A 26,044-nucleotide genomic window follows, 5' to 3' on the forward strand; every position below is an offset into this window, starting at 1 on the left:
TCTAAACACATTTGTTTTATTATCCTTTATTTTTTATGCGGATTGTAAGGATCTATCCTACAATGTTTTGGTTACCAAAGGATGACAGGGAGCCGTGCCGTTAAACAAAGTCATTACATTTTGTGTCTGTTGAACAGCTGAAAAATAAAATCAGTGACATTCAAGGTTTGAACTTTGGCCTAGGCTAGCCACTTGATTTGCGAAAGCATTTGTTTTTAATTCCTCTTGGTTGTCAGGATGAGGCAATCTTTTATTTCTATATTGTTCAATGGGATCCCTTTAACTTAAAAAACTGGAACTGGAAAAAAGCAGCATTAAGCACTGTAGGTAAACCAATAAATCGTAGGCTTATCTGGGCTCCCATATCACTGGTTGACTGAATATAGTAACAATCCTGAATTTGTCCTGTTATAGAAATAGTCCTCTGTGATCTATTTTCAGGACATTCAGTTTTAGGTCACACATATTGCATTCAGATTCTTACTTAATTAAAAATGAATTAATCTGATTGTCAGTGGATTTCGATTTTAACGGGGTCATGGGAATTGATATGAAACTGTCAAAATGTTTGCCTGTACATAATACTTACAGGGGATTTTTTTATGCTAACATCTGCTATTTTCCAAAGACTATATGTTATATATATTTTTTTGTTTTCATGTTTTACAAAACTATGTTGTGCCATGCTAGATTTTCACCTTTACTTGAGGAAATAGGTTTTCAGAAACATGGCGGACAAGTGTATTTATTTGGAAAGAAAGGCAAAAAAAGTGTGAATTTCCACCTTCTCTTCACCTTTGACCTTAGAAGGCCCCCATAGATTCAATTAGCCCTGAAAACCGCTGAACATTGTGTCTTCAGGCTGAAGGAACTTCCTTTTTCTATCACCTCTCATGTTCTCCTGCAGAATTACAGTTGTTGTATTGATCTCTGCGAAACTCCATCACCAAGGGAGAATCTTTAGAATGATTGGACATTAGAGAGTGTTTTACACACAACAATCACAGAAAACTGCAACAGGAGATGACAATGCTATACCATGATCCATATGATTTCTGTCAGCTAAAAGTGTGCCATGGAGCGTCTGCACAACTGCCCCTGTATACCACAGACTCTATTCAATTTGTATTTAATAATTAAATAACATCCTATCAGCTGCATTATCAGAAATTTAACAGCAACATTCATTCCTTTCCAAAGTTCCAGTGAATATAAGTTAAAAATGCATGTTTAAATGTTGCGGTATTAGATGACTGCATATGCCTGATGACAGTTGTTGTTGATGTGACACAATATTGTGAAATATTGGGAAACTCTGAAGCACTATTTCTTGCTTTGTTTGTTATTTTGTTCACATGGGGAGAAATGCACTGATTGTTGAAGCTGCAAGTTACTCAGAAATGTGAGTGTCTTGAATCCGATCAAACTTTAATGTAAACATGTACTAAATGGCCAAGCAACAGCATTTCCCCAACAAATAAAATTTTAAGACTTAGTAGCTTTAAAAGGATTTTTATTGCCTCTTAACGTTTTCCCATAAATAATTACTGCAATGCCACTAATAAGAAAGCCATTCTGTACGCACTATTGAGTTTATGCGGTACACAACAGAAATATTTGAGCTCCGTGAAGTTGCCCCCCCACTTACAGCACAAACGATAAATTCCGTATCTTTCGATAGTGCTACGTTTGTGTGGGTTTGTGCTGCTTGGTTTTGACGATATTAACATGATGTCACTCCCCCCCACAACAACAGAATCAAACCAAACATAACTTTCGTTTGTGCTGCGTTTGTGCCGGTTCGTCCCATTAAACGAATGTTTGAACTATTATGGCTTTAATGTTATGCATGATGTTTTATTAGATGAGTGACATCACAGCCCCCCCACAACAACAGAATCAAACCAAACATAACTCTTTCGTTTGTGCTGCGTTTGCGCAGGTGTTACCACGAATTCAGTGATTCATGTGACCTGGTGGATGTGCGCATGCGCCAGCAGCAACCCCCCAGTAATACCAGTTGTAAATGTTAACGTAGTAAAAGTTTGCACATTTTTGGAGAACTCCTGCTTGATTTACAGGGGGGGGGGGGGTCACCACATTTTCCAGTGGCTGTAAAAAAACTGTGCCCATTGGAAAACATGGTGACCCCTTCCATATTGAGAGCAAATACACACCAGAGTCACAAAAGTGGTTGAGTGTGCGTGCATTCAGATGGCTAATAATTGACCATTATAATCTCCTTTAAAGTTCAAAGTTTCTGTTATTGCTTCACATGTGTGTGTGATAGTTGTCAGGAATTAAATTACTTACAAATACATAAATAAACATTTAGAAGATCGTACTGCATTTATGTTGCGGAGTATGATGTCTGCATACGTTTACAAGAGGTATTACCCATGCAGTAATAAGAAATGAATATAACCAGTGTCTCAATGCGGTTGTTCACATTGTTTCAACACATTTACTGTTTCGTTTGTGCTGTAAGTGTGAGGAGGCGGGGCAGCTGTTAGAGCTAAATAAAATATGAAAAAAAAACATGTTCACATATTGTTTATAAGCTTCATATACGTGCATGGGAGTAAACATACATAGGTTCGTATAAAAATGAATGTTGATTATTAATCAATGTTGCATAACGGTAATATACATATATATGGTGCGGGGGGTTAACATACAATACAGTTATTGAATTAAAAGAAATGCTGAATGAATGTGTTTCTCTTGTGCTTGCAGTCACCGTTTTGCAGTTGCACGGCTGCAGCAGTCGTGCGCAGCGGTGCTGACTGCGCAGCTCAGCTGTTTCCTGTCAGCTGACTAGGCACAGTGCAGGTCACATGACAGCCAAAGTCTCACTGTGCTAACATGGCTGCGCGACAGGAGTAAGTTTTCTGGCTCTTACTCTTCTTTCGATTTTATATTGCTTCCAAAATATTTGTGGTCTTTGCACTGGTTATGTATATGAAAAATTGTGATATTTTGCAAGCAGGTTGAATACTGTGGCATTATAAGCCCAAAACAAAAAAAGTACCTGCTGCGGCAGTAATGTAATGTAATCCGTGCTGCTGTTGCAGGGAAAGTGCAGGGGTTGTTTGAAATATATATTTGAAATGTAATGATAGCAAATTATGTAATGCGCTTCGTCAATATCGCATTGTTGATGAACATTTAGGTTAGCTGAATCATTCGGTGCTTTGACAAACGCTGCATTTTTTGCAGGTTTGCAATGATTGGATTTATTATTCTCCTGGGGATGTATTATCATCTGCGATTCGTGCAGTTGTGTCCATTTGAACTAATTCCACAATAAATGAACGCATTCCGTTTCAGATATAATGTAGCAACATTTAGACTGATGTAAACCGTTATTTATGTAACAGAAATGTTGTTCAAAATGAACCATACACTGAAAACAACAAGGAGGTCGATCAGATCTATAGAAGTGTTGAAATTAGTCCATATTTAACATGGGATGTATACGTTCCTGCCTTCTGTTTTGAGAACTCTCACTGTATTCTAGAATGCATTGGAATACATGAACATCAGCTCAATGTATTAAATATGAAACGCAATGTGTTGAATATTGTATTAGATACTGTAGTTAATGCGATGAGTGACTTGTTGCAACTACTCTACAGCTGTGATGCACAGTTTGGAAGCTGTATAACTGTATCTCTTAATTACCTAAAACACTTAAACATATCAAATACAAAGTTGCCTTTCTAAGCAATGGGTATAAGTGACTGTTGAGTACTCTGTACACAGATAGGCTGCATTATTTATTTGTATTTTGTCTGATCAAATGCCATGAAACCTCTGCATTAGCCAGTCATTCGAATGCACCCAGTTCATATCAATGATTGTAAAAGTTTAACACATTTAATAATAAAACAACTTGTATGCTCTCTCTTTCCTTGCTTTGGTGTTCTAGGAAGGAAAGAAAATCTGTTACACTGAATGTAACTTTTCGCTCAGATCAGATTGAAAACTGCTGTGTTCACTCTAACAATGACGCATGGCATGAAAACGGAAGATTTTCTTTTATCATCTCAGTTAAAGATAAAGAAGTGATATAAAAAAAGCTTATAGCTGCACTTTCTTATCAGCGGTGTCTCTGTATCAGTCAGGGTATCTTTTTTGCCTGCACCAGTGATCTTTTGCCTTCATGATTATGATTGTAACTGGCATCAGACAAAAAATAAAATATCTATGTAGATATATCTATATATGAATTGAGAATCAAATAAAATAATCTCCAACTTGCACCAGATGTCACAGTTCCTGTTGTGGCTAAGATGTGCAGTGGAAAGACTACGCTTCAATTTAACCTTTAGTCAGATGAACAAAAGTAACGAAAACAACCGCAGATTATCTAGATTTTATGGTTTTGCTTATTCCACTGGCCTCAGGGTTATACTCAGTGACTACTTTATCTCTGGAAAGGTTATGATTATATGTATGCATTGGCTTTAAATTCTTGACTGTTTGCTTTTTTTATTTTGTTATTAACGAAAAATCTCTCTTGGTAGAAAGGGTGACTTTCGTTGTCCATTAACCTTTGCTGTAAATACCTAAATGCCTGCAGAACTGTTCCAAAACAAATGCCCCTAAAAGTCAAATATTCTGCTGTATATACAGTGCATCAGACACACAGTGCTGAACAACAGTAGATAGGGGTCAGAGGACTGTACTTTCAATCCACAGTGTAATTTGATCTGCAGATGGTGAAAGAAAGCTATTAAAGAAATATATATGGAAGACGTCAAGGTGGAAGAAAACAAAACAAAATCGGATCACTTTGGATTATGTGGCTTTTGAAGGATCCAGCAGAAATGCACTTACTGGCTTATGCTAGGCAGCCAGCTCGAAGTAAACCACGTGTTTCAGGTTTTGAAGATTTGAAGAGAGGAAGCAGTTATTGAAGGAATATATATATTTTTTTAAGTGAAACTGTTGGTACTGAAGCCTGCTTTCAAGATCAAAACATGCCATGTGATTTACCGCCAGGTCTGCATCTATCCCCCTTCTCAAATACTGCAAGGCTACAGATGCTGTGAAGTTAGAAGCTTCCATTGAAAAACTTACAATCCAACATTGAACGGGCATGAAGCACGTATATTATCCCAATTTATCAGAAAAATGTCACACTGGGTTCCCAGGGGTTCAATGGAATTAGTCATGTTATGAGAAGACAAGAACTACAGTATATAACTGGGCTGATGAACACTTGAGTAAATTGTACAAATGTTATTGAAACAGTCTTCTTTCTACCACTCACACCTCCTCCCTGGTTACTGTGGATCAGATGATTCTGAGAGCTCTTTTTGTTTGATGAGCCTGTGGCCGTCTTTGCGGTGCTACAGTTCTCCTGCAACGTGCATTGCTTTCTCTTTGAATCTCCTGCGTTCGGTCAAGAAGCCAAATGACAGTGTTTTTTGCATTCAGATGGTTGTGTTTGGCTGGGGGCAAACGATGATAATTATTGAGTGGTGGTTTGCAAGCATACTCCTACATCACTGACCTGAACTAAGCAGACAAAGTGCTGTGCAAATTCAGTGCAAGGGTCATTTACCTGGAGCATTGAATGTTAATGAGGCATAGCAGTGAAATGCAGCATGTGATTATATGTGATCTGCCTAACGAGGAAGAGCGAAAATACAACCACGTATTCCAAAACACTGGCACTGGAAAATATAAGTGAATTATAATCAAAAAAGAAAAATCAGTGTTTTGTTATTCACTGTATAGAGCAATATTCCTAGATAAAATACGAGAGGTATATTCAACATATCACATTTACCATACCTGAGATTCTGGGCAGTCTGTTATTATCATGTTGAAAAACAGACCATTCACAATTTAAAGAATCGCTTGTTATTAGTTTTAGTTCGCCATGACATCATTTGAGATATAAATAACAACCTAGTAAAAGCACACAATTGGAAAATGCAAGTGTGAGGGCACTATTTCTTCTCCCTATGCCTTACCCTCAGGTGAATGAAGACATTTACTTTCTTGAAATTGCCTCTCTGGTCAGTCTCCTAATCTTCACTCTGTTCAACTGTGAAGGCAGCTAACGTGCTTTTTTTTAATTCATCACTCTCTGTGTTGTAGGCCCGTGTACTGGCTGGGAAAGGACACTCTGAAAGTGTCCATGGCACTGTTTGCCGAAAACCGTCGCCGACTGTGTGAGCGACTGAGAGCCAATACCGGGGTGCCCAAGAAGTCCATGGTGGTCCTGCAGGGGGGAGAGCAGACCCAGAAATACTGCACGGACACTGACCTTGTGTTTCGCCAGGTATGACCGCTGATTCAAGTGGTTTGGTCTGAGTCACACACGGTATCGCTGCTTTCTTTGGCTGCTGGTCCAACTGTTTTATATCCCCGAACAGCATTTAGAAATAGATCCTGTGCCTCCAGCTATAGAATTCTTAGTCAAAGTAACAGGTCAGATGTAAAATTGAAAGGCAATAAAACATGTAAAGGCTTGAAAATGATTTGAGATGATGATCTTTAGGTTATGGATTTTAATCGGGGGTGGGGGCTAAATAGTCTGTTAGCCACCACACATGATGTTTACAGATTGGTGGTGCACTTTAAAAAAAAAAAAAAAAAAAATGTATTCCCCCAATTGTAAATATCAGTAGCCTATAACTCACCGATTCACCGATATCATAGATCATTTGTGAATGTCAGTATATGATATGAGACTTTGCCGCTCACCTAATAAACAAACATGTAGGAAAGAAAAAAGGTCATGTAGGCTATAAAATGTATGCAAATGACTTCTAGATGGTTCCTGCTTCTCCCGCGTGTCTGTGCCAGCCATGAGTGACAGACAACAAGCAAAGGTCATGAAAACATACTCAGATCTCTCCGGTGATAGGTTTCATTATGCTACTGTGTCATTTAACGGTCTACAGTGATCGCCGCGGCGTCGAGACGCTGTAATTACTGTCACCACGTTTAGAGGAAGAAAGTGCTGTGAGATTGCCAGGTTTTGCTGAAAGAGGAAATGGACTTGTTATCGATTGTAACGAAGCTCAGGATCTTTTACAGGTCTATTCCTACCCCTATATTTCCTCAGGCTGGTTGCGTTTTCCAGACATTCATGTCAGTATCACAGAGGTACCTGTTGACCTCACCAGTCCCCCCTCCCGCAATCTGGAAGCACAGAGACCTTGCTTTATATTAAAGGCTAGACTGACTGTGGTTTCAAATGAAAACTCTCCATATCGATTAGTTCAAAACCCTGCAGGGAGAAAAGGACCATACATGCCCCACTTTGCGTTGTTGTAAACCCACTGTACTTGTGAATTTGTTTGTTTTCGAGGAATATGAAGGATTTCTCTCCATTTGCAAGTTCTTGTCCTTGATTCAGTATCTGTAATTGAAGGACACTTCAGTGTAGGAAGCCGAGCATTGCCACTGAATTGAGATAGAAAGGCTTTGTATCCAGGGGAGTGCCGAAAGGAAAGGAGTCACGGACCAGCCTGTGGGTTCGTTTACTTCTTGCTTTCATTGAGTAAGTAGCTGAAAATTATACCCCATTAGATGCATTAGTATTATTATGTCTCTCCCTTACCCACTTACAGTTTATGAGAAACATATGCACATTTCAAGAAACATAATATACTAAGAGCAAGAGAATACACTATACAATTTTAGTCCTAATTGGAGGAAAATTAGCTGAGAGCTAGCACAAAATATAGTGGTTGTGTGTAGTGGTAGTTACTAATAGTACAGACATTTAAAATTAAGTATAATAGATACTTCAAAGGGATGTATAAGTGAAATGGCAATAGGATATTAAATTGTATTATCAGGCTGCAGAAGAAAATATTGCCCCTCTCAAACTGAGCTGAATAATTACACATGTATATGAAAGCAGGGTCTTATTTAATTAAACTGAGAGTGTGCAGTTAAACCCTCTCCCTGGAGTGCAGAATGCGTCCTATGGCCTGGATCCGGCTGCTGTCCAATCCTAGCTTGCAGCGGTGCCGGGCACATCTGGCAGAGCTGGGTGGGCAGGAGCCGGACGGGTAATCCTCAGCCCAGTGACACCATGTGCCTTTCAGAGGAGGTGTGCCGTTTCCTCCCGGCTGACCGAGGACAGCGTTGTGACACAGAGTTTAGTTGACTAATTAGACGTTCCAAATTGGGGGGCTGGGGGATAATGTATTTAAATGAAAGTGATTAATAATAATCAACACTAAGAGAAGATCACGCTGTGCAGAAATCTTCTACAGGTCCTGTATCCACCATTCACTACTCATCCTTCGGCAATGGGACTCCGTGAAGGGGAGGAATGCAAGCACGGCGGTCGCTCTGTCTCCGAGCAATACGCCCTCGGAGGGAAACGTTGCGAGATTTCCCTAGGTGCTAAATCGCTCATAAAATATTTACTGATAGAAATAAATCTATACGTTCTTGGCCTCTCTGTTCGGTTTAAATGTAATATGACAAGGGGGCTGATAAGGGATGAGTAGGCGTTTGTACCAGAGGGTTTTTAGCTCTCCTGCTACGAGCCCACCTACCCTCTTTCTGCCGGCAACTTTCCCCAGAGAGGGCGCTTCGCAACCTCTTTCTAATGATCCATCGTTCTGGGTGATGGGCATGACTGGAGGTAAAACAACAACAAAAAAAGACACTTCAAAAAGCAAGGAGAACTGTATTTTATCATCGGGTAATAGCAGAGACTAGGGAATGGCTGCAGCAGTTGATAATAAGCAAAGGGAAACTGAATAATGTGCCGTGCTGGTGTGAGTACAGGTCTTGATTAGCCAGCGGGGGAAAAGGGGCTCTTCTCAGATGCATGACTTTCAGATTTAACACCTAATTAACAAGTGTGCTCTCCCATCCTGCAGCATATTAAAAAAATAATGATACCTCCGTACTAATATCCTGCAAATATCACTCCAGTATTATTATAGTAATACTACATTCTTCTCACACTCCTATGGGAAACCGTGTAACAAAGTCATTCCCTGTGCAAACCTTCATCCCTGGTTCGAGGGAGTCATTCGGCGATGGAAATAATAATTCTCTCACGTAGCGCTTGGATTCCTTTCAGGTCTTACAAGTTGCAAACTCTTGCATAAATGTAGTGGATTAAGCAGAAAAACAAACGCTTGAAATTGGATTTTAATTGCATGTATTTTGAATGCAAAAAATAAATATCCAGCACATATCTCTGTATGGATCTGCACTGACTAAAATTGAATTATTATTACTGTAGTGGTTTAAAAGGAAAATTATATTCTTCACCTCGACTGTGCTATGTTTTATCAGTGTTTCCTGTATTCTATTGTATAATTAAAAGTCTGTAAATTAAAACATTGAAAGTGTTGTCCTTTTAAAGGTGACATTTGCTGACTGCTCTTGCTCTTTTGCACAGGAGTCCTTCTTTCACTGGACTTTTGGCGTGACCGAGGCAGACTGCTATGGCGCCATTGACGTGGACTCTGGGAAAGCCCTGCTGTTTGTTCCCAAGCTCCCTGACAGCTATGCCACCTGGATGGGAAAGTATGTCACCACATTCCTCTCCTTTGGACCTCAGTATGGTGCTTTGAATTTAATTAATGACTTGCATTTTCATTCAGGGAAGACTGTGCTTCAAGATCTTTTACTCCATTGCTACTTTTGAGTGGAAATCATTTTAACAGATGCAGAACTTTGCCATTGGGTTTAGAAGACATGAATTAGTTTTTACAAATGGACATAAAAGATTGTCAGTTTAGTTTCTGTAGCCAATTTATCTATATGGCCCTGCTCTGTTTCTCTGCTTCCGGTCTAAAAACAATTCCGCCAAAAAAAAAAAACACAGAGACAAGTTGTTTTAAATGCTATTCTGAAGACAGGCATGGCATAGAGATCTGATTTGTACAGTGGGAAATTGAGCACAAACATCGTTTTCTCGTGTCGATCACAGCTGTAAATATCAAAGATATTTTGGTACTCTGAGCAATTCACAAAAACGGCAGTTGCCTATGGTTTTTAATGCTTTTGCTTCAGATATGGATTTCTCTCGTGCCATTTGAGGCGATCGCTCTTAATACGCTCCATTGTCTGCTATGAGGCTCCAGCAGCAGGCAAACAAACACGGCGTTGTCAGAGTGGCTTCTTGTTTGTTTAAACAGCCCAGTCTGGTGCTGTAGCCGCATGGGGAAATCAGTTTGCTGGGGTTTGATGCACGATTTAAATTATACACTTTCGCTTCAGCTGTCTTAACAGATGAGGGATACGAGAGGCAATTAAATAAGGCATAATTAATTCATTTCTGGTATTAATTTGAAAGGCTCAGTGTTGACATCCCCACACACACATACTTATGCGTGACACCTGCCTGTTTCCTCTTTGTGACAACGCAGTGTGAAGCCCTACCTGTTGACGTTAAGGTTTCTGACATGTTTCCCTGATTTGCGTGGCAGCCACCAAGGAAATGGGCTTATTTATTTCTTTATTTATCATTTTTTTCCAGCTTCAGCCTTCTTTGAATTCCATTATTTTCTAGTTAAGCGAGCTGTCTGGTAAACAAAGCTTTTGACAAAATGCATTCATGATTAATAAGCAAAGACGACAGTGGGGTGTGATGTGTGCCTGCTACGTGAGGTGTCTGATGGGCACTGCCTGTTAAAATTAGAGGCTGTTCATTCTAGCCGAAGAAGAGAACATGCAAACAACACCCCGGTTATTGCTTCATCTTAAATTTAACAAGTGCAATTCAAAAATGCAGTTTAGTTGTTCTATCTTCACACCTTGCTTTGTGTTGAAGTGATCTGACATGAAATAGCAATGATTTGTGTGCTATAATGGTAAAAATATTACTAGAAGGTAACAGATTCTTCCTGATTTGCACCTCGCAATGAAATCCAGTTTTGCAGTTGTTAAAGTCAAGGTGGAAATATGAACTCTCAGAAAGTTTGTATATCGAGTATCCAGTGAGTTGGCAGTGGTATAATTTCTTCATATTTTCTTACCGCTTTTCATGCATATTCATTGAATTGCAACTCGGAAGAAAAATATAGTTTTAAAAAGTCTTTCTTGGCGCTTATCTCCACCTATAAAGTCTCCAGGTACTTTCTCTAATGATTCCTCCTGACAGACTGAACCTACCCACGCATCACTCTCAATCACTCGACAAAGCAGCTTCCACAACTGTCTTCCTGCAGTTGCTCTTGAACTGCAAATATATTATTTTTTCTTGTTCCGTCTTAGAAATGGAGGTGCGTGTGTTTGTGTGTGGGGGGGGGGGTGGAAGAGAGGAGGGTGGGGGCGGGGGGGTTGCATGTGTCATTCTGTCAGTGGGGAAAATAATGATGGTATTTTTAGGAGTGAATAAACTTTTTCAAAAGGCGTCTTTTTTTTTTTCTATAGCACAACGGCAACACTTTTAATTGACACCTCTGTGGGCCTGGATTAAACATATGAAAGAATGTGGTATAAATAATACTGATTAAAAATAAAACAGACACCCACACACAATGGGGGGTACTGATCTACAGCAGCTACAGTAAATATGGCCTCTTCTGAAGCTGATGTACTTCTAGCCACATCCAACTGTGTGAGTCACATTAACAGGTTAAGGGGGAAGAGTTTGGAAAAAATAGTTATGGCAAATCCATGTTTGGTGCTACAGGCTTTTAAGCAACTTTTTTTTTGTGGAAGCACCATTTGCAAAATAAATAAATATACAGTACTGTGCAAATGTTTTAGGCAGGTGTGAAACAATGCTGTAAAGTAAGAATGCTTTAAAAAAAATAGACGTTATATTTATCAGTTAGGTAAATGCAAAGTGAGTGAACAGAAGAAAAATCTACATCAAATACATATTTGGTGTGACCACCCTTTGCCTTCAAAACAGCTTCAGTTCTTCTAGGTTCACTTGCACACAGTTTTTGAAGGAACTCGGCAGGTAGGTTGGCCCAAACATCTTGGAGAACTAACCACAGTTCTTCTGTGGATTTAGGCAGCCTCAGTTGCTTCTCTCTCGTCATGTAATCCCAGACAGACTCGATGATGTTGAGATCAGGGCTCTGTGGGGGCCATACCATCACTTCCAGGACTCCTTGTTCTTCTTTACGCTGAAGATAGTTCTTAATGACTATCGCTGTATGTTTGGGGTCGTTGTCATGCTGCAGAATACATTTGGGGCCAATCAGATGCCTCCCTGATGGTACTGCATGATGGATAAGTATCTGCCTGTACTTCTCAGCATTGAGGAGACCATTAATTTTGACCAAATCCCCAACTCCATTTGCAGAAATGCAGCCCCAAACTTGCAAGGAACCTCCACCATGCTTCACTGTTGCCAGCAGACACTCATTCGTGTATCGCTCTCCAGCCCTTCGGCCAACAAACTGCCTTCTGCTACAGCCAAATTTAGACTCATCAGCCCAGAGCACCTGCTGCCATTTTTCTGCACCCCAGTTCCTGTGTTTTCATGCACAGTTGAGTCGCTTGGCCTTGTTGCCACGTCGGAGGTATGGCTTTTTGGCCACAAGTCTTCCTTGAAGGCCACTTCTGACCACACTTCTCCAGACAGTAGATGGGTGTTCCAGGGTCCCACTGTTTTCTGCCAATTCTGAGCTGATGGCACTGCTTGACATCTTCTGATTGCGAAGGGAAGTAAGCATGGTGTGTCTCATCTGCTGCAGTAAGTTTCCTTGGCCGACCACTGCGTTGGTCTACGGTCCTCACCGTTGCCCGTTTCTTTGTGCTTCTTCAAAAGAGCTTGGACAGCACATCTGGAGACCCCCGTCTGCCTTGAAATGTCTGCCTGGGAGAGACCTTGCTGATGCAGTATAACTACCTTGTGTCTTGTTGCTGTGCTCAGTCTTGCCATGGTGTTTGACTTTTGACAGTAAACTGTCTTCAGCAACCTCACCTTGTTAGCTGAGTTTGGCTGTTCCTCACCCAGTTGTATTCCTCCTTCACAGCTGTTTCTGTTTCAGTTAATGATTGTGTTTCAAGCTACATATTGAATTGATGATCATTAGCACCTGTTTGGTATAATTGTTTAATCAAACACCTGACTATATGACTACAAAATCCCTGACTTTGTGCAAGTGTACCTAGAAGAATTGATGCTGTTTTGAAGGCAAAGGGTGGTCACACCAAATATGGAGTTGATTTCGATTTTTCTTCTGTTCACTAACTATGCATTTAGTTAATTGATAAATATAATCTATTAACATGTCTATTTTTGAAAGTATTTTTTACTTTACAGCATTTTTTCACACCTGCCTAAAACTTTTGCACAGTACTGTATATAATGTGCCCTGCCACATGAAGGATAAGGCAAGGTGCATATCTGGTATCACACGCTGACAAAGCTCTCTGCTATTTATCGCTCTGCAATAACTCGTACAGACAAGCCGAGTGCAAGTCAGTAATGGCAGATGAGATAAGGGATTATGGCAGTTTTGAAAAAGGAGCACTAAAAAGGCTTGTAATCTGACCTGCAGTAGTGGACAGTGTGAAGAACTGGGGAAATGGTACAGAAACACTCTCTACCATTAAGGCCCTGTGAAAGACAGAGTAGCAGTGAATGTAGCCCATCTGCACAGAGGGGTTCAGGCTCGACTGTCAGACCTGTTCCACTGGCCAGCTCATGGAGACTTGAACCCAGACCTTCCCACGTGAGAGCCTAAGGTGTTTGTCCACCCTATCCCTTGGGCAGAGCTCGGTGGCTTGTTTTTTCCCATGATTCAACAGGACCCTTCCAGGTCTGCTAATTAATGTTTGTTTTTATGCATTCTGTTTTGCAGGATTCATCCCCTGGGGCATTTCAAGCTGAAGTACGGTGTCGATGAAGTTCACCACACCTGCGATGTAAGTGAACTGGACTCCCCTCCCCTCGGTCTCTCCCCTTACCCTTTGTCGCGCTTTTTCTCCCCGCGTCATGACGGCGCTTTATTTCCTAAAGACATATCAGAGAGTGAGCGCTTATTAAACAGTGTGGTGACAGGCTTTGCATGCCTGGCTGGGCAGAATGCATAACTATAATTTTCAATTCCGCCTGCCGAGCGGAACCAATGGGCTCATTGACGTGGAAAGATTGCACGGTGTTTCTGTTGTCCCTCGGTGACACTGTCAACCCTCCCCCAGCCTGCACTGCCTCCTTAGTACAGTAATTTGTAATTGAATAGTACTCCCAACAGATTGGCAGGCAAGAATGAAAGAAGCCAACAAATATACAAAACAAAGGGAGAATTTTAATTAAAATGATACTAAGAGTTTTGGCGTTTTTGTCTTTGAAGGGTTTGCTGTATGAATTGCTAACAAAATTACGCTACATATTAGAGGCTCCTAGTGAGGCCTGGTGTTGAATAGGGTCCCATGCAGCTGTGGGTTCAAATGCATTAGCAAATACTTGTAAGACTGTATTCACCCCTATTCATCAAGGTGAGACCTTCTGATCGTGCCTCGTCCCAATTCAGGTCAGTCCAACACCTTAGTACACTGTTGAGATTAATAAGACATTGAGGCATTACTTGATTCAAAAGGCAGTGATGTACTACTGACCCCAAGTCACAGTGTCTGCTGCTTGGTGGCTGAGTCATTTTGCAGAAGTGATCAGTTCATTTTTGTCGTAGTGAAAAAGCCGAGGAGGATGTGTGTCCCAATTTTTCCAATAGAGGCTTGAGTTTCACAAAAACCATCAATTTATATTTTGGGTCGACTCCGAATAAGCTCTTCTGCTCGGAAAATGTGCTCGTCTTGTTAGGCTGTCATACTGAACGTGATTAAGGTGTCTGTCTACCTTTTGCATTCTAGCCCATGTAAGATCCCTCATCAGCCCTGCCTCATGCTGAGAAGCAGATTTAGTCATTTGTTTCGCTCAGAATGTGTTGTTTCAGATAGTGTTTTTAAAGGGCTTTTGCCTGGTTGGCTCAGTTCCTCATGAGTCTTGACACCAACCCCAATTTTAATAACTTTGCACTGGCTCCTTATCCTTTCACAGAATGTCAGTTTACGTTTCCATTTGTTTATAAAGCAACAAATTGGCTACCTATGTTTTTACCTGAAAGATGTATTGATGCTCCACATTCCTGTTCATTACTGAGCTCACTGACTTAATTGCTGTCTATTCCCAAATCACTTAACTGTGCCTTATGTGACCTATTTTTATGATTTGGCATATTTGTGAAGTGTTCAAATTTGACTTTTTTCTATGCATATTATATATTTGTTGTATATTTTTTTGTTTTTCCCGGTTGCTTTGAGGTGTCTGATTAAAGGCACTATATTAAATAAAAAGTTATTGCATTTGTTATCCAACCACAGCAAATTTGGAAATAACTTTGCTGTGCCCAAAAATTCTGTCAGCTGCTAACTACAGGCTGTTGCATAGACTTACTCCTTTTCATATTTAAAAAACAAACAATAAAAACATAATAAACCAGCATTACAACTGCTGTATTTGTTCATCACTATCTCCGAGGTGGAAGGCCAGCCTCAGAGATATGAAGTGCAGTTTTTCATCTCATCACTTATAGTTTATAAAACTGCTCTGCTTTCATGAAAGCTCTGCTAATAATTGTAGATCGAGGGAAAACAATGCCAATGGCAAGTCGCAGGGCATCTGAAGGAAGCCATGATGTACATAAAACAAACAGGCAAGCATTTTTCCTTTTGTATTTGCTGAAAAAGCAATACTTAACTGGACTTCAATGAATGTGATGTCTTGTGCCGAAATGATGTACCTACAGTGCTTTTGGAGAGGAGAAAAGCAAGAGATTCATACTGTGATCTTAATAACTATATTTAGAAAATTTGAATTTGTAATGTTTTATGCCTTGTACTGAACTGTATTTTTTCACTTTGTATTGCACTTATATTTTGTAAGTCGCCCTGGATAAGGCCGTCTGCCAATAAATAAATAAATAATAATAATAATAATAATGAAACTTTCAAGAGACAGTTTAATCCAAGATAATCATGTTTAAAAGGATGATAGATGGAGTTTGTTGAAAAACTACAGGGGCTCACAGGGGGGTTTCAGTGCTCAGAAGAAAGATCTTGAGCCTTTTTTTTTTTTTAAATAAGATGTTCACTTGAAAGTCTCATTCATATTCTCACAATATTACAATGATAGAATAGCTGATGGGTTCTGTATGAATGGGTGACACTAGAAGATGTCAGATGAACAGATACAATAAGATGAATTCAATACATGTTCAGTAATTTTCTTTCAAAATGCATACAGTCCTAGAAATGTATTGTGAAAGGGGGTGGGGGGGGGCAAGGCCTTCCAATAGTCATCCATTTAGCATCACATTATCTTTTAACCAGACCTTTATTTATAAATAAGATTTTACTTAAGTTAAAATGAGTTTCAGAATAAACTGGACAGAATGATTTTAAACTCTCAATTTAATGGAGCTGATTAACACAAATTTTACTATAAGGTGTTACGTGAATGGAAAAAAAATAAAGAAAAAGAACAATTGAAATATAGTGCAGAAAATATAGCCAGCATGAACAATGCACAAGGATGCTTTCGACATGATTGATGCCTGAAAGACATTTAAGAAATCATTTGTTTCTCTGTTTGCTATGCAAGTCTTGTTTTTAAAAGGATTACTGGAACAAATATTACAACTGTTGGTAAAGCACTGCTTTCCTATTCAATGTCTGGAAGTCATATTGTCATTTATGAGGGATCGGGAGCATAATAAAGCTGTTTGTGACACCAAGGTTGGGAGTTCACATCAAGCCGATGTGTTGTCCCAGCATGGGGCTGATTCACATCTTAGTGTCTCCCACTAATTTTCCTGTATTATGAGGATCACATTTCACACCGGCATGAAATATTAATGAGACTGCCTGGAAGGCAAGAAGGTAAATTTTAAAGGCAGATGACGCTGATTGTGATTTTTTTTTGTAAGAATACTCTACACCAGAAATTCATGTTTTTTGTTAAATTTTTAAACCTCACTGCTAGTTTCCAGGGAATCTCTCTGATCGAATATTAGTTTCTTTGTAGTTACTTGTAATCTGTCGGATTTCTAGAGCTGAAATCTAGCACTAGCTTTTATGTTATTTTATTTTGTGGTTTGTCTGTTTGATCTGGGACTGCTGGCCTGTGCTTCTGTAAGTTTTGTCAGTTTGAGTTTGCGTGTTCAGCAGTTCATGCGTTCTTAATAATAATTAGAATTAATGAATCCGGGAAGTAAAGCCATTCGACCCCTGTTTTCTTCAAGTGCTTTTCACTGTGCCATTGCTTTAATGATCTGCACGGCATTTATGCTCTAAAATATATTGTTATTCCACAGCGGGCGGCGTCCAAATTATATGATAAAAATGCATGAACGTATGAACAAAATCAATGAGACGAGTACAGAAGTGAACAGAAGGGAGTCTTTAAACTTAACGCATTGTGGATCTGGACTGCCTATACAGCACAAGAGTGAGAAGTTGATATCTGGCTACATTTGCTTTCCTGTACTTGAAAGCTTGCCTCACTCACATCTGGGATATTAAAAACGAGTCTGTCACACACTGGTTGTGATTCGAAGCTGATGGCCCTTAAAGATGCAGTCATACCTGTCAATTAACTGATTCAAGAGGGTGTATTTGCTAAGTTGTCTATTAGCTTACCAAAACAGTTTTATTTGTAGATCATTTAGCCGAGCTCTCTGCTGACATCATTTGAACACACATCCCCCTCTCACTCTTGGTCTGTTATAGCCAGGATTATCTGGCACATTTTCACTGCGTTAATGTGAAATGTGAACTGTAAGTGGACCTGGGTATGGGTCTGTTAAGAAGTAAATACAAATAATTAAGACATGCTTGGTTTTAGCCTGCATTGCACAATACAATACACTACAGGACTGGACTACATTTGTTGCATGCAAATACTTTTTTTATTATAATTATTATTTTACTCATTCCCAACAACCTGTTTCAGATTTTCAGGCTGTTTCTTTTCCCGGTCTCTCTCGCAGTGCAGAACAGCTTTTGTACAGTTCTGCTAGATGGGAGCAGGCTGGTTCTTTTGTGGAGCAGCAGGTAGTCCTCTGTCCCAGGCTTTTAATGCTGAGATGCTTTGGGTGGGGGGGAGGCATCTGGCAGGGGGATGAAAGGAGCCTCTCAAATATCATCTATCTTTGTGCTTTCCACACACTCCGGAGCGCTGGAAGTTGTGACTGTGTTGATTCCATCCCAGGAGCATCTGAAGCAGGTAGTTACTGAACGTCTCACTGTTTGCTATACAGAGTGTCACGTCAGCTTGAAATCTCCCTCCTTGACAGCTTTTGATCTTGCCAGGTAAGCATCTCGTAATGAGGAGGCTTGACAACTCACAGGCCTGTGTCTTGAATTCAGATGAAGACAATCACACAGTCATTGGAACGGAGTCAGTGCCGGAGAAGCTCGGGTTATTATTTCAGCGGTGCTAACTGCAGCTTTCCGAGCAGAAACGCAACAAAAATGTCTCAAAAGCCTGTCTGGTTGCCCTTGAGGATACTTATGGCTCTTGTGGGGACCTGAACTGAAATAAAGTTAAAAGATGAGCTTACCTAAAGGGAAAAGTAAATTATTATAATTTCTTCGGCACACAATCAATGGTCAATGGACGTTTGGTGAAAAGAGGCTAACCGTGATGGATCGGCTGAGCTCAGGTGTGTCCGTAATGAAAAGGGCACCAGTTCAACCCCTTTCCTAGGTCTTACACTGGTGAATATATAAAGTCCACTTCTTCACCAATAGGCTAGTTCTTTTTCTTTCTTCTTTCGATCCGTTGTCGCAATACTCAAACAATCGTGGGCAGAGGGGGATCAAAAATAAAAGAAGCAGAAAAGCGAGAAATCGGTATACCTTGACATGTCAAGTGCTGACAAAAGCAAATAAATGTTTGAACTCTCGGTAGCTTTGTCTCAGGAAACACTGGGCTTGTGTTAAACTCTGTATTCATAAATTATGAATGTCAGAATTGTTTACTCGGGAAGGTGAACAGTACAATTCTCATTTGTCAATCATCTGAGCCTGTTCCCATTGACTCTTGCCCATAATATTATTGTAAATAGTGTCTAGTGCATTTAGCAGCCTGTGTGCTTATTGATGTATAACTCTTAAAACAGCTTCTCAAATCAATGCACAATATATTATGATGCATTATAGCATAGGAAGGTTTAAAGGTTGTCAGATATGACTACTTGACTTTTAATGGGACAGTTTCTCACATTCAGTCAAAGCTGCCTTTTCCAATATGTTATCAGACATGTTCCATATGATCTCTAAACTGCTCATTGATATCTGCTTTGGGGTCATACTAAGGGGATTTGTTTTGTTGTCTTCATCCACAAATGGCAAAATTATGAAATGTGTGCCATGAGAATGCAAGAAGCTTTTAAAATAGATGATCTCATTAGCTTTCCCTTCGTGAGCTTCCTTCTTGGGTTCTTGTCCCTGCTTTTCTTGTTGATTTTTACACCGAGAAAACATTTTTGCAAGCTTTTTCAAACATAGTTGATTTGAAACTGTATTATAGTTTTCCAGTACAGACTATGCTGGCCTCTGCTCCACAGATACTCCCCTTATTTATATATTCGTTGTTGTCTCCATGGAAAATATTAAATATTTCCCCTTCGTGCCAACTGTTTTTTTTCCTTTTAAAGCCCATTTATCTATCCAGAGTAGTAACTCACAGCATATTGCATCATTTTATCTCCCAGTTTCTCTCCTGCAAAGAAAGACGTAGGAGAGTTATCAGTGTGCTCTACGTCTCTCTGGTAGTGTCTGCCGAATTTATGTAGAAGTAGATTTTGTTCCCTTTCACACAATGTTTGATGGATTTCAGATGCCAATCGGTCTGAATATTCAAGCTCTAGAAATGCAAGAAACACAATCCTGTGTAGCAAAGGGCGTGCACAGATCTGTTAAAATAGTAAAGCAGTTTTAGCAAAGGTATGAGAAGATCTATTTTGCATGTATGTCCTTGATTGTTTAAAACCAGCCCAACCCTTATAAAGCTGTGCTACAGGCCACGTGCATGGTTTTACTATGGTGTTAACATGCTGTCCCGCCACCTTCGTGCATAGCAAATCCTCCTCTACAATGGGGGGCTGGGGGGTGCTTCATCTGTTTTTTAAAATCTATTCAGAAAGGTAAATAAAGTCAGAAATACAAGGTGAAAAGCAGATCAAACAAGCCTCAGAAGGGTAGTCTAAGAAAACCCACGGCGAGCTGGGAAGGATACATCGCGGACAGGGCTGTGACAATCCTCTCTGTCAACAGACTCTTGCTTAAAACGTGCCGCGGCTGCACATACAAATGAGCAGCTGACTGTTTAGCGGCAGAGGAACCAGGAAATGCCATTTAATATTCATAGATCCACCCCCCTCCGCCCAGCTCCCCACCAGACGCTTGCATCTGTTTTCACTTTCCTAAAACGGTACGGGGGATTTAAGCGGAAACTGTTGCAAGTGGGTGAGGCAATTAGCATCATTAGTGGAAATTAGGATCGCTGACGGCCCATGGCTTGGCATTGCGCTATGATACGTGCAGCTTCGTGGGGTGGGTAACTATTTCCCTGGGGTTAGTAAGAAGATTATATATCGGTCACCCTTGGGTGTCATTCTGGACTGTCTAGGATGCCTGCCCAACTTACGGTGGCGCATTGAATGTTGTGTGCCTTCTTCAGTTTGCAAGGCTTATATTTAGCAGAGCAATTTGGTATAATCACCTCCGGAAAGGCACAGTTGAGTAATTAAAAAGCCACCAAGGTTGCCTCCAACCAACTTGTGGAAACGCTCTTGATTTGCTTTAAGTTCCTGCTCTAATTAAGGGGAGAAATGATAGTTTGTCCCTACTGAGACAGGAGCACTGATATGCCTTGGCTGAATCTGCAGCACAGTGAATCTGGGAAGCTTTGGTTCAATCTCTGGTGCGTTTGCTAGTTTGTTTGTTTGCTTGACAATCCTTCAGTGGATATCAGTGAACGCTGTAATTTTTTTTAATTCCCTCTCATTGTTGGTGTCCATTTTCCCCATCATTCTACTTCTCTGTAGTATTAAAATCAGCGGTTTTCTTGGTCATAGGTGTAGTTTGTTAGCCGAGTGTCTTTCTGACTGTGGTAAAAGATTTCTGGAAAAGGACAACATGTCTCAGGGTGTGTGTATCTTTGTGTGTATAATTATATTATATAGTATACACTATAACTATACACACACATATACACACTTTCCAGGAGCTACAGGGAGGACAAGATTGCAACTATCCTATCCTATATATAGTTTATTACAAATGCAACATGAGTAACACTTATTTGAAAGCAGAATCAAAATCACACCTGACATGCATCGCACGCGTCTTTCATTTATGTAAAAAGGTGGAACCATTTATGTAATTGCAATGCATTCTGCGGTATGAATTAGTCAGCTACGAGATCATTACATCCTCTTTGCGACTGATTATCCCACTTGGTCTTGAATGGAATCCTCAGACTGTTCTAATGTAATTAAGGAAAAAGCATCTCTATCAGATTTTGCATTGAGTGCCTTTTGAATTAGCTCAAAGGCAAGATGATGAACACAGGGGTGCCAGCTAAAGTCAAGCCAAGTGTCTGCATTCTGTGGGAGCGCTTTGTTCAAAGCTCTCACAGATGCTCTTGATCCAGACTTAACTGTCCATTGTGCTTAAGTCACAGACCCAAAGCAAACAAACCTGGTGAAATCAGCCAAACTACAGGGATTGATCCAGGGAGCCAAGCTGATGCTAATCTGAATCGCGAGTCTTCGGAGGTGATAAGGTGGTGAAAGAACACTCCGCTTGGTTTGTAATTGCCTGACATTGTTAAAATGTCATAATGTTAGGCAACTAAAAGATTAATGTCAGTAGATACTACATTTGCTTTACAGTGACAAAACCGGTCATAAATGCACACATCAGCTTGTGCTTGCACGCAGTGGTTGTGATGAGGCAGAGATTTCCTTGTCAAATGCCCAGCCCCACTGTGTATGGATAATCCCATCATATTGCATGTGCATAAACAGGATGGCAGGAATCAGAGTTGAGATTTCACCTGTTCTGGGCCACTGTGCATTGTGCGACGGTACGGCACTTTCATTTACACCTCTGGGATGTATTGAACGATGAACAGTGAAGACCACCAAAGTGTTGCCTGTGCTCAACATGCAGGGACACTGTGTATCCGTGTGCCTCTCCTTTCTCTCTCTTTTTCCAGCCCTCTGATATTTCTCCTTATGGATCTGTTTCTAATGACCTGCTACAGCCCATCCAGTCTGGATACCATTCCGTGTCGCTATTTATTGACCTCCACGGCCCCGGCTCGCCCTGCCTCTTATTCTTTCTTTGACTGTAATGGAAACTTTTGCAGCTCTTTTTCTTTTTTCTTTTTTGGTGGATTGCCTCCACACAGCCATCAGTGATGTCATTTGTGCTGCTTTATGCTCAACCTTTGCCTCCCGCAGTAAATTTTGTGACCGAGGACTTAGATTGTCTTTCAGCCGCTCGCCTGACAAATAGCCAGATTGTAGCATGTATCAAGTCGCTTGGCTGAAAAACAGTTCCTGCCTTTGCTGGCGCGTAGGTGCTCCTCCTAATTATTTATTCCTGTGGTTGTTCGTTATCCAGCGACCAGACATGGGTCAGGGTGTGGGCGCAGTGTTTTAAGGCATTTCCGTACTTTAATGACTAATTCAGCCATAATCCAACCTATCTTGTACCTGCTTATTGGGACTTGTTTTCAAGTCTCCCTCGTCACTGAAAACAGGCTGTTCTCATGTTCAACCCCAGTTCTTCAGAGCACCAATCCAGTTTAATACCCACCCCACCTCAATCAGCAGTTTCTGAAGACAGGGAACACATGCTATTTATCAATTAAGGAAGTCACTTGTTCAGTTATGGGCTCTCTGGTCCTTGAAGGATAGAGGGCATTCAGGTGTTTGTTCCAAATGATGGATGAATGAAATGGTCACTTTTCCAATAATTTATTCTGAATAGGTGACCTGTGAATAGGGCCCTGCTTTTTATGCAACCAGCTTTCTTACGCTGCACTTCATTCTTCCCAGAGCAAGGTGGTCATGTAGTCTGCTTAATTAAACCACTTATTGATTAATAATCTCCCAATTCCTTTAATCACCTCAATTAGTCATTCTACTAACATGCATTGGCGAGTTGATTAAGCAGTTACAGACATTTAGTCATGCATTTCTTTATTACTAATCTGTCTTATTCAGTATTCTTGGAATGCCTAAATAATTTAAGTGTTTCAGTTTACTAGTAGGAGCACATAATTTGTCAATAAAATAGTAGAAAAACTAAAAAACCCAGCACTGATTCCTGGATCAATGCATACAGTGACATTCTTTGAGGTATACTGCCAAATTTAGTAACATTTTTTTGCAAATAATTTTCTGAGAGGAAACCAAGCTGATTGCAACCATAAAAAAAAATATTGCCTAAGCAGAAAATTGTTTTAAAGACCACCTGACAGAAGCAATCCATTAATGCACATTAATACAATGACTAATTGAGATGATTATTAATCAGTAAGTGGTTTAACGCAGGGCCCTATTTATGAATCACATTGGATTGTAGTTTTCTGTTTCCAAGACTGGTGACCTGTGCTTCATCAGAGTAACTACACAAAGGAATACTTTAGTCCCCAGCAAGCATGAATCTGGAATATCCTCATTCTTCTGTCATTTTCTCTCTCTGTCTCCTTGCTCATTGAGGTTATTTATGGGTTTGTTTATTTCTTATACATGTTGGCGTTACAACGGAAAATGCAGTTTTCCTCAAGCATATTAAGCAGCAAACTGAACACTGTAAAACACCACGATGAGTGAGTGGTCATAGCGAATAACGAATGCATTAAGCACATAATTAGATTAAAGAAATAAAAAGTATGCATGGTTAACATTGCATAACTCAATTTCAGCTTCCGTGCTGCGGGAGACTAAAACAACATCTGTAATACAGCTATATCTGAGCTGGATTTTTTGTTGTTGTTGTTTGTTTCCCAATACAGTAATATTACAATAAATTGACATAAGTAAAGGTCTTTGTATCTGTTGATGGATGCTCTGCTGTTTGGCATGTGGTTCCAGTCTAATCATTTGACCCTTTTTAAATGTTACCTCCTAATTAATCCTCCACATTGTTTCTTTGTCATTTCTTCATTTTGTTATTTTAGTTCTACAGTAGGCATGTTTCCAGAGAGAATCTTTTCATTTTATGAGAACTGTGATATAGCCTTAAATGGTTTACCTCATTGTTAAAATGCAAAAAAGAGCAATCTGTTTTGTTTCTGGCAGGTTTAGATCTTTCTTGGAGAGTATTTCTTCAGATATCCCACATTTTAAATGTTCTGTAGTTCATTCAGACTTATGACTAATGATATTATGATGTTATCTGGCATTTGACTAGGGCACTTTGTATTGTACAGTAAGTAAACTCACTGTATCGAACGTTTTGCAATTCTATGCACTAGTGTTGCAATTTGTGCGTTACCACATTATTACTTAAATTCAAAGAGCACCATTACAGTTTTTATTGTTACAGCATGTACACTGTTGAACCAAGCATGCGACCCTGCATATTAACTGAGTTTCAGGGCTGGTATGTTTGTTCACTGTACCTCTTGTGCAAGAGCTACTGTTCTGTTCACGGCAGCCTGTGCCAGATCAAAGCTTTGACCCGCCTGCCAATTACCAATTCAAAGCTTGTTACTTGATGGCTTGATTGCATTAGGGAGGAGGAAGCCTGCTCTGTCAAATATACAGCCTCAATCAAATATTCGTATAGAACTGGGTCATAGTTTCTGTGTGGTCAGGGTCATCCGTGTGTGCAGAGATACCAAACTTTGTTGCCTGTCTTCTGGACACTGTTGATGAGCACCCAAAGTGGTTTCAAAGAGAGGTTCATATTTATTTTTAACAATGCACTCAGTCACCAGTACCTACCTGTTCTCTGAAGTATTAGCTATGCCAGTATACTATAATACTGCTCACTGTCATATGTAAATTGGATATTCTGAGCTGGTTAATTATGCATAAAGTTAGATTCATGAGTATGACTAAAAATGTATAATTATTGTGCATGGTATAGCTTTCCCCCCACCACACTGAAATCTCACTATTTTCCTGCTAGTTAATGGATAAAACATGTTGAGGTTTTTTAGGGGTTTTTGGTCCAACAAATTCAAGAGTGATTCCTTTTTCTTTTTGCAGACCTGGCATTGCTGAATGTTATTTTGTTGCTGCGGAAAGAGCATATGGGGGGGTAGGGATTTTGACATTCCTGTCCTGTTTAAATGATAGGAAGTCCTTTAAACTAATTGAAACGACAACATTTCAGCAGGTTTTTAAGCACGTATTTGGCACAGGTTTCACACACAGGATAAAGACTTTAATGGAACAAAAACCAACCTTGACCTGAAATGAACCCTTAAGAAACTGGTGTTTATCAGTTTTTGTACTCTGTTGTTGCAGGTATCTTTTTAATGACCTGTTTACAGGCCTGTGAACTACTTAAGTATTAATGACGAAATTCTGTTATCTGCATTGGATGAAAATGTAAAAAAAAATGTAAACTAAAAAAACAACCTTTAAAGTAATTAACAGGGACTGTTGATAAGCTATCTGGAGCCAAATGTTCATCCATTGCATGAACTTTAGTACTGTATTATTCAAAAGCATCTTCAACTGCTTCTTGCTAATCGTTATTTTACAACACAGCTTCCTGCTTCTCCACTGATAGTTATAAACTATTTCTTTGTCTTTTCCAAATGTCACAGTTAAAGAGGGACAAGGCCTAATTTGAACACCTGTCATTTCTGCACTGACAGCTAAATGTGTGAAAGCTCTCACTTCCACTGTTTTGATAGATGACCGCAAACCAATCCAGTCCAATCATTTTGACAGTTAAAAAAGCACCAGCAGTTGCAACAACCAAAGCAAAACATTTGGAATTGTTTTTTGTTTTGATACATTTGGTGGTGTTCAGAATTGTCTCTGTTTTTAAGGCCCCACAAAAAATGTCAGTAAAACATATGTGGCTGATTTTGAGTACT

At 39.9% G+C, this 26,044-nt stretch overlaps 1 protein-coding gene across 1 annotated transcript in view; it reads left to right on the forward strand.

The window, feature by feature from the left end:
* The first annotated feature begins 2,781 nt into the window (after positions 1–2,781).
* The window catches only part of pepd (peptidase D), a 125,967-nt gene continuing 102,704 nt past the window's right edge, over positions 2,782–26,044 (forward strand). Inside the window, exons 1-4 of the mRNA XM_066714019.1 lie at positions 2,782–2,882; positions 6,115–6,298; positions 9,398–9,525; positions 13,770–13,833. Coding sequence (XP_066570116.1) covers positions 2,866–2,882; positions 6,115–6,298; positions 9,398–9,525; positions 13,770–13,833 — 393 coding nt within the window. The 5' untranslated portion in view covers positions 2,782–2,865. The remainder of the gene's footprint in view (positions 2,883–6,114; positions 6,299–9,397; positions 9,526–13,769; positions 13,834–26,044) is intronic.

This window comes from Amia ocellicauda, chromosome 9 (genome assembly GCF_036373705.1).
Source record: "Amia ocellicauda isolate fAmiCal2 chromosome 9, fAmiCal2.hap1, whole genome shotgun sequence".
NCBI classification, from domain to species: Eukaryota; Metazoa; Chordata; class Actinopteri; order Amiiformes; family Amiidae; genus Amia; species Amia ocellicauda.